The 18,240-nt window shown below is 44.5% G+C and overlaps 1 protein-coding gene across 1 annotated transcript; it reads right to left on the minus strand.

The window, feature by feature from the left end:
• Window positions 1-3,643: 3,643 nt before the first annotated feature.
• Window positions 3,644-4,717, minus strand: LOC119361213 (BTB/POZ and MATH domain-containing protein 1-like). Its single transcript, XM_037626535.1, has 2 exons — window positions 4,367-4,717; window positions 3,644-4,192 (listed from the first exon to the last, which is right to left on the minus strand). The coding sequence occupies exons 1-2, from the start codon at window positions 4,715-4,717 to the stop codon at window positions 3,644-3,646; spliced, it is 900 nt and encodes a 299-aa protein (XP_037482432.1).
• Between the last annotated feature and the right edge of the window lie 13,523 nt (window positions 4,718-18,240).

Consider the following 18,240-nt stretch of genomic DNA (forward strand, 5'->3'; position numbering starts at 1 on the left):
GGCCACTTGAAGTCTAGAGATCTGATGTGTCATGTCAAAGCAAGACGAAAGTACAATTTTAAGACCAATTTCATATTGGCACCAAAATAGCTTGATTCAATCTAGACGTAAAGTTTTTTACGCATGTTTGTTGGCCCTTTTTTTGAGCTTATAACATCTTTCACCTATTTTATGTTTCAGGAAGCGGGACATTCTCTTGGTTGAGGTGTTCGGCGTGAAACTCTTTTCTAAAACTACAGTTCGGCATCTTTCCTGCTGAACTCCACCTCGGTATTGTCAAAACATACATGACAGTTGAACTTGTTCCCGAGGAGGTACGATCCTAGGGTCAGCCATTTTCCCCAAACCAATTCTCGGGGCTACTGCATTGACAATCTGATGCAGAAAATTCAAGTGCAATATAGTTTTCGAGGAGATTAAGATCCTCAGGTTGGTCGGCCGCACCCAACTTGAGTCTCGAGGACTTTACACACCGCTTTTTGTGTCCGAAGTATTCTGCCGAGCTAGGAGTTAATCCTCAGGCCGATTTTGTGAATCAACTTGAGTCTCAGGGGCTACTGGGATCAGCGGTCTTATGTCATCCTTCAGGTGCATCTCGGTTTTAGACCGATACACACCTTAAGGGCTACTGGCTATATATCTCGGCAGAGAATAAATTGCACCAGTCAAAAATATTGACAAAAAATCGGCCCGCAGTCGGGTTGGTGCACCACCTCGGAAGCAGTCCGGCATAAATCTCGGGTGTCAGTGGCTGGCTCAATAGAGGGCATTTCCTGCATTAAGCTCGGCTAAACTCCTTCAACTTTTTTGAACCAAGGTGATCTATGACACCTCGGATATAGTCCGGCGTTGGAGCTCGGATACAGTACGGCGTTGGAGCTTGGACATAGTCCGGCGTTGGAGCTCGGATACAGTCTAGTGCTGGAGTTCGGATGTAGTTCGACGTTGGAGCTCGGCTGTAACAATACTCTTTGGATACAGTCCGGCGGTGGAGCTCGGATACATTCCGGCATTGGAGCTCGGAAGCGATCCGGCGTTGGTGCTCGGCTGCAAAAAATACCTCGAATGCAGTCCGGCGTTGGAGCTTGGACGTAAGAGGACACTGCCGCCCGGGAACAACTTCAAACCCGAGGTGTGGCATAAAAATACAAGGCATTGATAAAGGCCAGAAACTTAAAGGGGCTCCTCGGATACCCGACGTGTAAACTCTTCGGATGCACTTCGGCGATCCTCAAGATCGAAGATGAGAAGATTTGTTGAACCAGTTTTTCAAGACCGACGACTGAAGATGAAGAACAATTCGGAAGAATCGAGGAGCGTCCCCAGCTTGAAGACCGGTTCAGGGGGCTACTGACGATGTCATAGACTAGGGGGTACTCACCACGTCGTCTCCCGACCAGCTGGATTGGGCCGAGGACCCCCCATGGCGGTTCACTCATGGGCCACTTCGGGCAGCCCATGGTGCATACAAGGAAGATCCCACGAGACTTGGCGCACAAGACGAGGACTCTCCTAAACCCTAGGCCTCTGGTGTGTTATATAAACCGAGGCCAGGCTAGTCAATGGACAATCTAATATTCATTACTACAATCTCGTGGTAGATACATGTACTCTGTACAACACCCATATCAATACAATCAAAAGCAGCATGTAGGGTATTATCTCCTCGAGAGAGCCTGAAGCTGGGTAAAATCCCGTGCCCATGTTACCATCGCTCCAAGACGCCTAGCTTAGGACCCCTACTATAAGATACGACGGATATAGAACTGACAGTCACCGTCAACCGCGCAGGGAGGGATGGCCGTGCACCACCTACGTCGATGGGCCCGGGAAGGACAGGGGAGCCCCTCAGTGGCAGCGGCGAGCTTGCTAACGGGGAGGGAAGGAGCAGGAGAGGAGGACGGGAGCGCGGCGGCGGCTACAAGAGCGAAGGAGAGGGGCGCTACCGTGAGTGGAGGCTAGCTGCTAGGGCTCTAAACCAATCGGGGGTCCTCCTCACACATACATGAAACCCAACCATCCACACAATGGTAATCACAGCCACACACGTGAAATGCCACGAATGCCGTCTGCGGGGCAGCTTAATTTTAGGCGGGTCACTCGTCTTTGACCGCGGAAGGACATCACCAGGCACCCCCGGCCCACGAATGCCAGGCCCCACAGTTCAGCCAGATAAGGCCAAAATCCCAAAGTGTATTTGTTTTTTACTATTCATTTCCTCAGACCTGATATTTATCTGACGGTCAAGAATCACTGGAGGCCCAGTCATATGACTAGAAAGAATCGCATCAAGCTCGAGATCCGACGGCCCAAAGTTGCTGAGCTCTGAGAGAGCCCAATATCAGATGGGAATCTAACTACGGGATTTGTTTTTTACTATTCATTTCTTCAGACCTGATATTTATCTGACGATCAGGAATCACTGGAGGCCCAGTAAGATGGCTAGAATCGCATCACGCTCGAGATCCGACGGCCCAAAGTTGCTGAGCTCTGACAGAGCCCAATTTCAGATGGGAATCTAACTATGGGATTGCTCCGGATTGCTCAGGAGTGATATATGTAGTATCCAGGACGGAAGCCTCATAAGGAATGTGATGATTATTAAGGAGATATGTGATATTATGTGATCTGGGCCTGAAGTTATGTTTTTTTTGCCGGGGCCTGAAGTTATGTTCAAACACGAATTTTTGGAGACAAATGTACGTGCTCATAATTTAGAAAGGAACTCATTAGATTTAAATCATGGACCCTATGTGTGGCTTCTGGAGCTCGGACTGCGTAAACTTTTCTGTCGATTAATAAAGTCCGGGTGTGTTTCGCTCAAGAAAAAAGTCGATTCCAGCCTTTTGGGCATTGCCATCATCTTGCTCGGTTAGTACCGTGTAAGGGCCTCTTTGATTCGCGGGATTATCAAAATACAAGAATACAAAAAACAGAGGAATAGAGTGTCATGTTCTCTTGCCCTCTGCAGGATATGAAAGAGTGTTTCATAGCATATAGGAAAAACAATGAAATCCAACAAAGCGGTTTGAGTCGATGTAAATTTTCCTCCAAAATGTTGTAAAAATGAATCTTATAGAAAAGTTCCTTAGAATTTCAATCTTATGAATCAAAGTCCTAGGAAAAAAATTCTTAAAGATCCTAATCCTCCAAAAATCGTATGCAATTCCTTTGTATCAAAGGAGCCCTAAATAGCAAGAGGTAAAAATAAAAACACTACCATTAGCGCCAGGTTTCAAAATACCACAGGTTATCTTATTTTCCTACAAAAATACACAAATTCCATGGCAGGGCTTCACGGATTGCACTAAATTAGAGTTTCAAGAAACCATTGCTTTTATTTTTGGGTGTAGCTAGGAGTCGACTGAGATTTAATAAAGTCTCAATCAAGTTACATACTAGTATATAAGTAGAAAAAATAAAAAGCTAAAAAGAAAATTCTGCACGAATCATCACGCAAGATCAAACGAATATAGCATGGACTGAGACATAACCAAGTCTCAGTCGACTGAGACTTAGCAAAACTGTTTATTTTTTCAAGAAACACATGGATCCAAAACATTGCTTCACAAATATTTATGATTTATGTTCCCAAAAGAATAAAAAATCTACTCCATGATTATTTTTGGGTCTTAGTACTAGATTACTTGGTCAGCGTGGCAGATGCCTCCTCCTTGCCCCTGGATTCTAGCTTTGCCATCATGCGTTTGAACCCGTTTCTTAAAGACACAATGGCCCCTATTCCCGGCGCTGAAAGAAACTCCTCACAAGCATTCTTGAGCCCCTCGCAGAAGTGCTGATCCGCAACCGCCAATGTACTCGTGACGGTGTGGACGTTGATGCTTTTCGACAGCTCCTCTTCACACATCACCTTGAGCCTATCCAGCCCGTACCGATCTGCCGCGACTAGCAAGTGCTGCATGGAAGCAGCATCGCAACCTTTCTCGTCACACGGGGGCAGCGAATCCATGTAGATGTAGTGAAGAAGCATCTCAAAGATGGCCGGGTCCATGTCGATAACCTCTATGCACCGCGTCTCCTCGTCCATCATCGGGCCAAAGAGCTGTGCGTCGAAAACCGGCGACTGTGCGGCTAGCATGAACCTGTGCGCACTGAACTCCCTGCCGCCCACGAGCAGCGTGACGTCTGCGCCCTTCCCGTCCTTGAGGGTGCGCTCGATGTTGCAGGGCAGCTTTGACGGTGGAACTACGATGAGATTTCTTCGGCACTCCGTGGGCGGTTCCTTGATCACGGTGAGAACGCACCGTATAGTCAGGAGGTGAGATGAGGATTTCAGCTTGGATTTCTCGGCGAATTTCGGGAAGCCCATGTTCGGAGCTTCCAGAGAAAAGATGTGCGCTGCTACGTAATCCTTGTTGATTTCCTGTGCATTGCCTTGACCGTCCAGCAGGGTTAAGGTGAATTTTGTCCTCGCCTCGTCCTTCCCCTTACTGAGACAACACAAAAAGGCTGACGCGTTACCGGCAAAGTCCTTCGTGCTTCCGTCCGGGTAGAACATGATATTCCAATCGTAGCCGCCGACCCTGAATGTGCTTGAGGTGATGTACTTCCCGACGCCCAGGCCCTGGAGCAGCGCATAATTGGTCACCTCGAAGTTGTGTGCGGCGCTCTCCGTGACGCATATGGACGACGTCTCCGGTAGCCGGAGGCCTTCGCCGTGATTAACTGCAGCAGCAGCAGCCGGGTTCTCAGCCATGCCAACGAGAACGTCGCCAACAGTTGTTCCAATGATCTCTATTCGGCTAGCCACGGAATTTATACAAGGAGGATCGTTGCTTGGTATCGTAATGATTCCAGCAATCATTGTGAGTCCTTTTCTGATACACGTTGTTTCCTATTCAAATATCACTACGATTCGGGCATGTTGTTTGAGATAGGTGTGCCGGCCGTAACCTTCTCCAACTGCCTGACACTCCTCGGAGATTTAGATTAGTACGATTGCTTTCATTATTCCTCCGAACGGAAACATCAGTGATGGATACGGCATTCCGGACTCTCTGGACTCGTCATAGTATTTCTTTTTTGAGGGATGAAAGTAATCTATTCCATAGTAATAGGATTACAATCAAGAGGCAGAAGTTCAGGCAGAGTACTCTTATGTTGTTGATAACTCTGGTTATCTGAGCCCACAGGTCCCCCGTGTCGCCCTCCCTGGCGGCGACGGGGGAACCCAGATCCGGCCGCCCTCCACCCTTCCCATCTCTCTCCCCGCCGCCACCGGAGGAACGGCCGGCGAAGCCGGCGCCGGTTCCCGGGATGGTGGCGGCGGGGTGAGACCGCTCCCTTTCGGTGGTGAGAGTCCGGATCTGAGGCGGCGGCCTCGCTGGTGCGGACGGCGCTCCCCCGGCGGCGGGGATTGCTCGTCGGTGAGGTAGGCCGGGTCCCCTCGGCTGCGCGGGCAGCAAGGTCCCGGTGGGCGCAGGTCATGGCGCGGGGAGGCCCCAGGCTCCCCGCATCAAATCGGAGGCGATCCTGGTCTGCTCGTGATGCATGACCTCCGGCCGGCCTGGATCTCCGGCCTACTCGCGCCTGCGGATGTTGTGCCTGGTTCGGAGGTGGCGGCAGGGTGCTTGGCCGGGGGAAACCCTTGGCCGCCGGTGGCGGTCACGGCGTCGATGGCGTCCCGGACGCCATTCCCTCCTTGGTGGCGGCGCCGAGGCTAAACCTCCCCTGTCTCCCCCCTTCCCCTGCGCCCGGGTGAAAACCCTAGCCCCGGTGGCTAAGCGGCGGCGGCGCCACAGCGTCGTCACCTTCTTGAAGGCGCCGACTTGGGCATGGGGATGCTGGGTGTGCATGGCGAGCTTGTCTGGTTCCTGGTGGCGGCCCGCCTGATCTGCTGCGTCGCAGCTCCGGGCAGTGACTCGGGGCTGCGGTGCTTCTCTTCCGGCCGTGTCTCCGATGGGGGACCTCGCCCTTCCTCACCCTGTACATGCTGTGGTGGAGCGGTACTTCATTTCACTCATTGATGGCGGAGAAGATCGGCGGCATGGCGTTGTGGAGGCTCGCCGCCCGATGCGCAGAGATGGACTCGCGCAGGAGGAGGTTGCTGTCTGGCGTCATGGTGACGTCGATGGCAGAGTGGCCAGACAAGGTAAAAGCCTCAATATGATCTGAAGACGGACCTGTGGAAGATGGTGGCGACGACACACGAGTGCGTCTGACCGGATTGTGCCCTAGACCCGGTATGTGGCTCGGCTGGGGCTTCCGAATAGGTTTCGGTTTCCGGCTTTTTGATGTTAGGCTTAGGTGAGTGGTTTGGGTAGTGGCCCAGCTAGCACCCCTTCATCATTTTGGATAGGAGTAGGGCATGTGTTGCCAAGATGGTGGATTCAGACTCATTGTTATAATACTTTGTAAGGTCCTCGAGAATAATCAATAAAGTGGCCGTATGCATCTCCCAGATGCAGAGGCCGGGGGTCATCCTCCTTTTCTAAAAAAAAGAGGCAGAAGTTCATCAATACATGATAGTCCTAGTTGAAGCCATACTGCAGTGCTACTCTCAGTGTGACTGTACGACGATAGTTGATCTACTACCCTATTATGTTCCCGTTTAATCTTCATGGGAATAAAAACTCTCAATGTCATGAGGCAATGTTTAATCTCAGAGACAAGATGGCCATAAGTTAATCGTACCAAACCCTCTTCGGACAAAGTAGCCGGTGCCTCCGACAATCACGGGTACTTTCAAATGTTGTATTGCTAGTGTCATGCCTTGCATTAACCATAAATTCCGGCCTTTAAAGCATCAGTGCAGTTGAATAAAAACATATACACAGCAAATATAACACTTCCGTCAGGCCTTCTTCCGATCTGCTGCTAAAAACGCCTTGTCAACTGACAAGGCCACCTATCTAGCCTGTGGTGGCGGCCATCTTAGTTCAGGCTCGGCCTTTTAATTTGCATTTCCTTCACTAGTCCAAAATCACCTGGTGTCATCTTGCCTTTCATAATTTCGTCTGCACTGAGTACTCTTACCAGTTGCAATGATCTCATATAGATTTGAAGAAATTCAGCGGAAGCCTCCGGTGGAGCAGCATCTTTACCGTGGACTAAATGCTGGAATTTAGTCTATTCTGGGTCAGCACAATAGCATTTTCAGAATTTCTAATAAATCCTAGAGACCCACGCAGCCCATTCGTACAAGACAAAAGATGGGACTAACGTTTAATCCCACATTTTTAGTTTGGTGGGAGTTGGACCGCCTTATAAGGGAGGATGTTTCCTCACATGTATGAGCATGGGAACAAGAGAGACATCCACGCGCGCTCCTCCTTCGCTGCCCGCCACGACGCGGGTTACGAGAATGCAGATTGTTTGCTTCGTCTCCCTCCACAGAAACACACCGCATGTCGGGACAGTAGGCCTCCGAAAATCCATCGCCGACGACCACTTCCCCAACGACGAATTCTTCCCTGATGTCGACAACCTCTTCGACGACATGGCTGGCGAGGACACCAACCCCAAGACCGATGCTTCTGCCCTTGCTTTGTACGTCTTCGTGATCTCTCTATTTAAGATCATGCTACAGTTTCTTGCTCTAGTTTTTCTTGTTCAATCCTCTGTTCTACATGTTTCTGTTTTAGTTCACATGTACAAATGCTATTTTCCTTCACTCTGCTAGATTACATGACTTGTTCCATCTTTACTATATTAGCGATAATTCACGTGTGTACGTGCGGCCACGCGAGGTCGTTATCACAGCCCCTCACCTCCACGTGATTCGTGCTGATCAAATACATCGTTCGTGTATAACCTCCCGGGGCCAGCGTACACTAGCTCGTATTTGCCTCCGCGTCCGCAGTGAATGGCACCACGCATTGGAACGTTGGGGTCGTTGCTGGGAATTGATTGCACGGTTGTGTGTTGTGCATCCTGATCACACATCAGGCACAACGGCTAGCTGCACGATGCTCTTGTCTGTCTATTTAAACGCCCTGCTCGCTTGCTTCAGCTTGCCAGGCGAAGTTGCTCCCCTTCCCCATCCCTCTCAGTTTTTGCAGCGACTTCCAAAGCATGTGTTCTTCCATGTCACAGAACAGCTCAGCACCACCTCCATCACACCAAGCTGCCAATGCGATGCCTCCACTCCCACTCATCTGTTTCCCCGAATGCAACACCGGGTAAGATTTTATAAAAATCTATTCATTCCTTCTCCTCCACGTTGTGCTAATCTTTCCTCCCGCCGCAGCTTGGAGGGTGCAGATTCTGAAAGTGGAAGAACAAGTACATACAGTACTTCAGCGCGCGGTGGTGGCATCTGATTTCGCACGCGTCGGTCCATCGCCACGTCGCACTTCTCGATTTTTTTTTTGAAACTATGATGATTTTTATAGCAAATTCGGAAACTATACATCATAATGGAGAAAAATCAAAACTATCACCCCGTTGGCCTCCTGTTGGCCGAAAAGGGACTTTTCGGCCTACCGTTGGCCAAAAAGTACTTTTCGGCCTACCGTTGGCCAAAAAGTACTTTTCGGCCAACAGTTGGCCAAAGAGTCCCTCTTCAGCCCTCTACTTTTTAAAAAATTCATATCAAATAGGATTTTTAGTATTTTAATTTGATTCTTTTTGCATTAGATTAGAAATTTTATGAAGTTTCTGTAGATATCAGGTTTGACTAGATTTGAAACTTTGAATTTGAATTTTCATGAATTTTCTCAAATCACTAAATTACCTATAATTTGAGCTAGGAGTATTCTTTTTAGATGATTCTTTTTTATACTGGTTCTTTGTGACTTTGTTTATCAGTAGTAATTAATTGGTGAATTTTAGGATTATTTAAAATTAGGTTTTTACGACATTCTCTCCTTCCATTTTCTCCCGCCATTTTATTTCCCGCCATTCTCACCCTCCATTTTCTTTCCCGCCATTCTCTCCCGCCATCTTCTTTCCCGCCATCTTCTTTCTCGCCATCTTCACTTCTCAACTTATAAAACGAGCCTCATGGTGTCCACGATCGTAGATAACATCGTCTGACACGGTCTGTGTCTCCTGCGTCGGTGCTGCTGGTGGAGTGTGGAGCACTGTCTGAGAGAAGTCATAAGTATTGGCAGCTTCGTCATCATCATCAGAGAGTGTTTCACACTTATGACTTCTCTCACACAGTGTTTCACACTCCACATGAAGGCATCATCGCCATCCTTCGTCGATGCAGCACTCCTTAGTGTGGCGTGGGAGAATGGCGGGAAAGAAAATGGTGGCAAAGAAAATGCAGGGAAAAAGATTATGGGAAAGCATTTTTTTTCATGTATAAAACGGCAATGGTCGTACAGGATTTACAAGGCACTTTTAAATATAAACTCCTATGAAGCTCAAAACAAGTTTTCTAGTAGGATAAAAGAAATAAAATACAAAAAAATACTACAAATAAATTAGCTACTAATAACTAAACAGAAACAAAAAGAATATGTCAAAAAAACTAAAGAATTTTTTTAAAGCAATTAAAATTAAAAGGAATCGCATAAAACCTATAAAACACTAAAATAGAACTGTTTTCATAAAAACCTAATTTTAAATAATCCTAAAATTCACCAATTAATTACTACTGATAAACAAAGTCACAAAGAACCAGTAGCAAAAAGAATCATCTAAAAAGAATACTCCTAGCTCAAATTATAGGCAATTTAGTGATTTGAGAAAATTCATAAAAATTCAAATTCAAAGTTTCAAATCTAGTCAAACCTGATATCTACAGAAACTTCATAAAATTTCTAATGCAAAAAGAATCAAATTAAAATACTAAAAATTCTATTTGATATGAATTTTTTAAAAAGTAGAGGGCTGAAGAGGGACTCTTTGGCCAACTGTTGGCCGAAAAGTACTTTTTGGCAAACGGTTGGCCGAAAAGTACTTTTTGGCCAACGGTAGGCCGAAAAGTCCCTTTTCGGCCAACAGGAGGCCGACGGGGTGATACTTTTGATTTTTCTCCATTAGGATGTATAGTTTCCGAATTTGCTATAAAAATCATCATAGTTTGAAAAAAAAATCGCACTTCTCGAGCAGAACCAGTCGCTGCTGAAGAACATTTTCGTGTTGTGCCTCCCGAATTTGGTGGTCATGGCCATGATCTTCATCCATGAGCTTTGAAGCATCATTTCCCTCTGCATAGGGAGCGCCTGCTCTGTAGTATCATTTCCCCCTGCGTACACTATGTTGTAGACATATATGTATTTCTTCTTGTGATCAGTGCACTGCATTTCCCCACGATTTACCTTTGTGTTGTGGACTGCATGCACCCACCAGTATGTTAGGCTGGTCGTAATGGTAGTATCATAGCTAGTATCATGCATGCCAACTAGGCAATTTTGATGAGGTGTCATAGTATTAAATGAAGAAAGAGAGGGTGTAGTATCATATCATGATACCGTATCATATTAAATGCTATACTACTTTGTGTCATGCATGGCAATAAATAGAGTACTACATGATACTAATATATGATACTATGCATTAGGGAGGTAGTATCATACACTAGTATCATATGCATGATACTAGTATATGATACTCCCCATTACAACCAGCCTTAAGCTTGCTCACGCAGCCTGCGAGCTGGTCTATCAATAGATCATCTGCTTACTGTTATAACTGCCCCAATGTAATTAGTCAACCCATATTAAGAAAACGAACGTCACCATATAGAAGTAAACGTACATACAGTGACAGCAGAGAGAGTCATAAATTACAGGCGTGCGCGTCCGACCCATCAAGATGAAATAACTACTGAGGCATCGCCCGTAATTGGCTCGAATGCTTCAATAAGACAAGGCTCTGCGCACCATCAATAGCAGCAGGCTCCCCTGCACCCGAATAATGACACCCAGCATGAATTAATTACTTCAGTTATACAAGGTTGTATTGGTACGAGCATAAATTCGTGGGCCCCATTCGTACAAGCGTATAGCAGGCGTATTCACATTTGGCCAGCATTAACACTGTACAGTTTTTCCTGTGGGGCAGGCGAGGCTATATTAGATGCCGATCACGACGCGCTCGGGGACGCACGAGATAACGGCAGCGCATGGCCGCATGTACATAAAATCCGCGTCCCTATATTAGTCATGTTTTATCTAATATTTATGTTAATAAAATCATATGGTAAATTGCTCATATTTCCAACACTAAATACGTGTGAACCAACCAAATACGCCAAAGGAGCATAATTAACATATCCCGTACCTTCTCCACACAGCTTGCTAGCAAATACAAAACCCATGCATGCCCAGACTCTCGTTGCTAGGTAATCGGCCACACCTCACGCTTCAAATCCCATAGCCTACATGCATGGTCACAAGTCACCAAGGCGTGGAAACAAGATTCAGTATCTTTTCCACATATCAAACATACTAGAGGCTAACGCGCGCTTTGCCGCGCCATTCTTCATTTATGAAATTAATTCTTTTATATTTAGTAGATTGCTACGGCCAGTTGTTTTGTTTGGTTTTTATTTATGTTGACTTGTGTTTGAATTATTTTCTGAAGGAGTTTTATAATTTATATATCATGTCAGGTTTTTGTTGGAGATAATATTTGTTCCTAGAGGAGAATGGTGTAGTTTGGTGGGTGATTGTGGTATTTTTACATGTTTCGGTCTCGGTGCCAGCTGGTGGTGGTCGTTTGAACTTCTTGAGAGCATATATTCCACGCTAAGATCATGGAATTGCTGCCAGAACACTCACATGGGTCGGCCCACGAGCTCTCGCTTGCACAGCTTGAGTCCCTACTCTCACTCGGTTAGCTTCGTTTTTCTGCTCACCCACTGCTAGCTCATAAAAATCGACTACCTTTTTTATTTTAAAAATAGTTTAATTAAATTATTTTCAATGATTTTTAAAAATATTATGAATTTACAAAACCATGATATTTATGAAATGTTCATGAATTTAAAATATATTCATGGATTTAAAAAATCTTTGCAAATTAAGTAAGTTCTCAAATTAAAAAAATGTTCACAAAATTTAAAACTGATTCTGAACTTTTGAAAAATATCCGTGAATGTAATAAATATTAATGAAGCTAAAAATGTAAAAAAAATCTAAAAATATGGTTTTTAATGTTCATAAATTTTAATAAGCTCTCATGAATTAAAATATGTAAAATACTAAAGAGAGAAAGAGAAATAAAACTAAGCAACAAACAACCTCTTACATATGGGTCCCAACGTCCCACAACCCCCGAAGCATGAGAGCGCTTCAAATCATGGGAGCTTAGTATCTCTATAGATATCCTGTTCAGACAAATGTCTGTACTTCTTGCATTGGTTAGTAGCCAGTGAACCCGTCGTCACCTTCCATACTATAATTTTCATTCTTTTTTCCAGGTACTCTGAAGCTCCCATAGGCAACGCCAGATCGGCCGGTCCCCTGACGGATTACTGCTACATGCACCTTGCTCGGCCCTAGTTACGAGGTTCGAGGCAAGATGGTATGCGCTCCTGATAGTAAGCTGGCCACTTTTCTGAGGAAACCAAGCAAAAAAATCTTGTCTATTCCTTGGTGATGTCTGAATTTTGACAATCTCTCGGATATCCATCTCCCAAAATGTTCATGTAATCTTTGAATATTCCAAGCTCCATTCTCATCCGAAACTCCGCAACCCAGTTAAAGCGACCATTAGGTTTCGGCGTGACAGGGCGAAAATCTGTGCCTCTAGGAATCCATGGATCCCTCCCAAGTTCAAAAATATGTGCCTCTAGGAATCCATGGGTCCCTCCAAGTTCTAATCAAAGAACCATCACCAACCCGCCAAATGATACCTTGTTTAACCAGCTCCTGGCCATACCCAATACCCTTCCACACAACCGGTGCGTTGCCCGAAAAAACTGTATCCAAGAGGTTACCATTTGGATAGTATTTAGCTCCTAATAGGTGTGCACACAGACTGTTCGAGGTGTTTAAAATACGCCATGCTTCTTTGGCCAACAATGCTTGGTTGAAAGCCCGCATATCCCGGAATCCCATACCACCTCTCGACCTAGGGAGTCTCATCTTGTCCCAACTTAGCCACGCCATGTTTTTCTCGCCTTTCTCAACTCCCCAACAATACTGTCTCATCAAGCGTGTGAGACCTTCACAAACATAAGCCGGTAGCCTAAACAACCTCATTACATAGGTGGGTATTGCTTGACCAACCGACTAGATCAAAATTTCTTTATTCCTAGAGGAAAGATATTATTCACTCCAATCAACTAACCTCTTCCTCATTGTTTCTTGAGTTGTTTCAAAATGGACTTTATGAATCCTTCCTTCTGGCGCGGGTAATCCCAAATATTTTGGGTCAAACACTTGTTGCATAATTTCCAACGTACTCTTCAACTCCTTCACCACCACATCTAGACAATTATTAGAAAAAGGATGGAACACTTGGCCAGGTTTATAAGCTGACCTGTTGCCGATGCATAATTGTTCAGCAAACCTTTGACAATCCTTGTCTGTTGAGCAAAAGCTTGAAACAGTAACATAGTATCATCTGCAAACAACATATGTGATATAACAGGGGCAACATTGCATATGGTTATACCCCTCAAACCTTCCACACTTGACTTGTTGATAATAGAAGAAGGTGCATCAACAACAAATATAAAAAATTAAAGGAGATAGTGGGTTACCTTTGCAGAGGCCCCTTGTAGGGGTAAATGTCTCCAATAATTTCCCGTTGAACTTGACTGTATTGCTGAAATATATTGCCCGCCTCCCTCCATCAGTTTGAACTTTTGGATGAGTTGGCTGAAGCATGAATTTAATATGGTATCAGAGCCAGGAGCTCTTGAGTTCAAGACCCTGCCAACGTAGTATTAAATAAAGAAACGATTATGCGGCCTACATCGATCGCACATCTAAGGACTAAAATAGCCTAGACGTAAGGTGGAGTCTTGAAATATATTACCCGCCTCCCTCCGTCAGTTTGGAATTTTGGATCAGTTGGCTGGAGCATGAACTCAATATGAATATTTAACAATTTTAACACAAGCCATTGTCTAAGATATTCAACTAACAGAAAAGCCCATTTTTTCAAAGCTCTCTCCAGAAAGTATCAGTCCACACGATCATCCGCCTTTGACAGATCCAATCTATATACACACGTAGTAGGCTGGTCTTGTTTTAAGTACTTGATGTAGTGAATGCATACAAAAGCAATCATTGAATTATCCGAAATAAGCTGTCCCGAGATAAAAGTGCTTTATTCTAAAAAATGGCTTTAGGGAGGAAAGGCCGTAAGCGATTCACCAAGCACTTCGAGGCGATCTTATAAACAACATTGCAGATACTAATAGGCCTAAAATCCTTAAGTTCCTTGGGGTGAGTGACCTTAGGAATTAGGACAATAGCAATATCATTTATTCCATCCGGCATGACCCCGGGTTGGAAAAAAAATTCAATGCATCAACAATAATCTCCTTCTTGAGAACCGCTCAGTTTTGCTGATATAACCTCGCATGAAAGCCGTCCGTGCCAGGTGCCTTAAGAGGACCAATCTGAAATAAGGCACCCGACACTTCTTGTTCCGAAAACAGTGCACACACAAAGTTGTATTCATATCAACAGTTACCTTTGGCTCTATGCAATTTAGGACCACATCAGGACTCAAGGTTGGGTCCTTAATTAGTATACACCTCTTTGAAATAGGAGGTTGCCATCCCCTCCATGTCTCACGACACGCTACACCATGTGCCCTTATCTTTGCGAAGTTTTTGTATGTAATTCCTGCTTGCCCGCTAGACCGCCCGCTGATGCGAATACACATTATTCCGTTCAACCTTGTAATATGTAACCGTTGTAACTACAACATTTCTTCCCTGTAAAGAAGCCCATTAAGAAGATTCATCTTTTGACGTATAGTTGCATGATCTGCACTACCCACCTGTAATTCAGAAATTTCTTTCCTCAATTTTTCTAGCGCTTTGGTGACATGTCCAAAGTGTTCATTACTCCAAGGTCTCAAGTTATTCATCATATTTTCAGAGCATCACAGACCGATCATGATTCTCCATAGGGTTTCCTCATATTCCATGTATTAGCAACCTGCCCAGATAAAGCCGGGTCCCTTACCCACGTTATCTCATATCGTGGGGAGGGCCGACATCGCTTGGCATCATCCTTGTCTAGCTTATTGAGTATAGTGATGTGATCGGAACAGGAGCTAGCCAAGTGCACCACCTACGCACCGGAAACAGCTCCCTCCACTTCTCATCTGCACACGCTCGGTCTAACCAAACTTGAACGTTTCTGTCGCCCTGCTGCCCATTGTCGTACGTGAATGGAGCACCAGAGAAACCCATATCCTCAAGTTCACACACTATCAAACAGTCCCGGAACAATGACCCGACTTTCCACACGGGTTGTCCGTGAAATTTGTTCGTGCTGCCACATCGCCTCGTTAAAGTCTCCGCACATAATCCACGATCTGTCGATATCGCCCTGAGATTAGCAACGTGAGCCCACATACGATAATGGTTCTCTACGCGTTTAGTATAAAGTTATACTAAATCATTGAGAAGTAATATTTGTCACGTGTTGCGGCAAATTGTCACCGCTACGCACTAGGAAGTGTATGAGCGAAGCATATGGACTTGCCCATTTGACCTTTTCCCTCGTTCCAGTTTTGGGAACCTTCTATATTTTTCTTGAAGGTCGGAACCTTCTATATTGGTTCTTAATTGGTTTTGGGAACCTTCTAGAAGGTTTCTAAAACAGTATTTTTCTTCTTCTCTTTTTCTGCTTTCTTAAGTTTTCTTCTTGTTTTTATTTTCATTCCCTTTTTTCTTTTTTCAAGTTTATTTTTCTTCAAAAGAATTATTGGAAATTTCAAATATTTTCAGAATTCAGAAAATTGTTCCTGGTTTTCAAAATGTGTTCACAATTTTAAAAAAATATGTTAGTTTTTTTTAAATGTTTGGAAGTTCTAATATTGTTCATGGTTCCTGTAAAGTATTTGGGATCTTAAGAAAATGTTCAAATTTAACCAAAATGTTCCAGTTTCATAATTTGGTCACAAATTAAAAACAAATCGTATTGTTAAAAATTGTCCAGGGATTTTTAAAATATATTTCTCTTTTTAAAAATTGTTTTGGGATCACAAAATTGTTCCCGCTTTTTCAAATTTTGTTCAAAATTTTAGGAAACTATTCTCATTTTCTAGAAATTGTTCATACTTTTTCAAAAAAGTTTGGACTTTGAAAATTTGCTCGGTTTGTTCATAAAATGTTTGATATTTAAAAAACCATTCACAAATTTTAAAAGTGTTTGGAATTTTGAAAGCAGTTCATAATTTTTTGGAAGTCGAATTTGCGGCTATTTCTTATAACTTGGCCACCTCATATTTAAAAAGGATTAATGTGGCTAAGCAAGAGCCCCTACCATGCATTCCCAGTTCTACCACTCATTCCATCATGAGCCAACACGTGACATCAGTTTTTTTGTTTCACTCCTGGTTTTGGCGTGGTTTTTCACGTTCATCTCTCCAGGACCACCAGCCACGATCCCGCTAGAAAGCCCGGTCAAAAGACCACGACCCCTCTAGAAGCCCATCCACCACAACCAAACAAGTCGTCTTTTCCCCGGCCCTAACGCCTCTTCTTCCCCATGCTCCTCCTCCCCCACCTCTCTGTTCTCCGAGCTCCTCCTCCTGAGTCATCCAGCGTCCACGCCGTGCTTCCGCGTTGTGGCCGGTGCCGGCGACCGCAACGGATGTGGCCTGTCGTGTGGTTACGTGGGCGGTCGTGTATTCTAGCCACCACCGAAGCGTTGGCGGTAGGCTGTTATACCCTATCGCCATCGACCCCGGCGGTACAAAAAGGGTCAGATCCCAACAAAATTGAACCAGAGTCAGATCTGGCTACACTTTCGCAAAAAGGTCAAAACACCAAATTTAACATTCCGTCTCAGTTACTTTTTGTCTATCTTCATGCCTAATTCCTTGGATTAAAATCCCTGTCTTATAATGTATGCTCAACTGTTGTTTGATCCTATTTTCCAACTTTAATAAACTTCAAGAATCTTATAGACAAGTACCACCCTTTATCAAGACGAGGAAGACCAACTCTTCTGGCTTGAAGAAAATTAATTAATGCCAACTGAAAGAAGAATATTTGACATGACTCCAGGCAAAGAAAACAACCCCACAAAAATAATTATGATCTCATCCGAAAAGAGAACGACGGCAAAAAAATGCATATCAAAGGCAAGTCATCTGAAATACTTACAAACTACTACCAAATCCACAAAGCTCTTCTCCTTATCTAGGTCTATGAAGCTAGAATTTGGCCACCATGAGCATAAAGAGGGACCTCTTTGCAACTAGATCGACCTCAATGCCACCACCACTCCTTCTCTTCATATTAAAAAAACAACACAAACATATGCAGAGGCTCAACGACGGGCGTGGCGTGCCGCCGCACCTTCTGCCTGCTAGTTGGTAACTTAGATTCACATGCCCAATTAGTTGTGAACACCCTTTAACGAGCTTGTGGTTTGATTCGTTGCGGAGTTATGGGGAAGTGTCTATGTGTCCTTCAGTAAGGACTTTTTGATTCTCGGTGAGCTCCACTTGCATGTCAAACTAGCATTTCTCAGTAATAGAGGCATATGGAGAGGATGTGGGCACCAACTCTTGGTGCTTGACAATAGTGAGTACTAGCCGTACCCGCGCGGCGGCACGCCGCGCACCATTGATACTTTATGTTGAGATTTCATACGTGGTAAGGGAAAGACTCATGTGTTGTTAATTTTTCAGTTGTTTGATTGGTTGCTAGTTTGACCATCGTTTCTTTGCTCGGGTGTTCAAGAGTCATTGATGTATAACTGGATTGGTCGATTTTATGGAACCATAGCTTTTTTTCCTTTTAAGTCTGATGTGTAACTGGATTGGTTGTGTATATAATGATGGAGAACCTCCGGAAGAAAAGTGAATTACTGGATATCAAATTTGATGGCCATGAATTAAATCAATATCTTTGAAAATTTAACACCATGTTTATCGAAAATGTGTACTCCATGACAACATCAAATATGAAGTCCAGAAAATACATATCAAGTATTAGCATGTACAATCTTAACTTTGAGACTTGCCATGAAGATATCAGAAATTACATAGAACATTACTAATTTTAACACCAACTGTGCTCTATCTACATATGATAGCTATCATCCATGCAATCTTCTCTTCATCTCATGACATGAGGAAGTGGCCTCATTGATGATACATTCCTCCATGTAGATCAGCAAT

This window comes from Triticum dicoccoides, chromosome 2B (assembly GCF_002162155.2).
Source record: "Triticum dicoccoides isolate Atlit2015 ecotype Zavitan chromosome 2B, WEW_v2.0, whole genome shotgun sequence".
In the NCBI taxonomy this organism is placed as follows: Eukaryota; Viridiplantae; Streptophyta; class Magnoliopsida; order Poales; family Poaceae; genus Triticum; species Triticum dicoccoides.

Bases quoted from the DNA above. Each gene is read 5' to 3' on its own strand.
- LOC119361213 (XM_037626535.1), bottom strand. From the start codon at position 4,717: ATGGCTGAGAACCCGGCTGCTGCTGCTGCAGTTAATCACGGCGAAGGC. The intron at 4,193-4,366 runs GTAGCAGCGCAC...CCACCGTCAAAG, and splicing joins AGGAAATCAACAAGGATTAC to CTGCCCTGCAACATCGAGCG.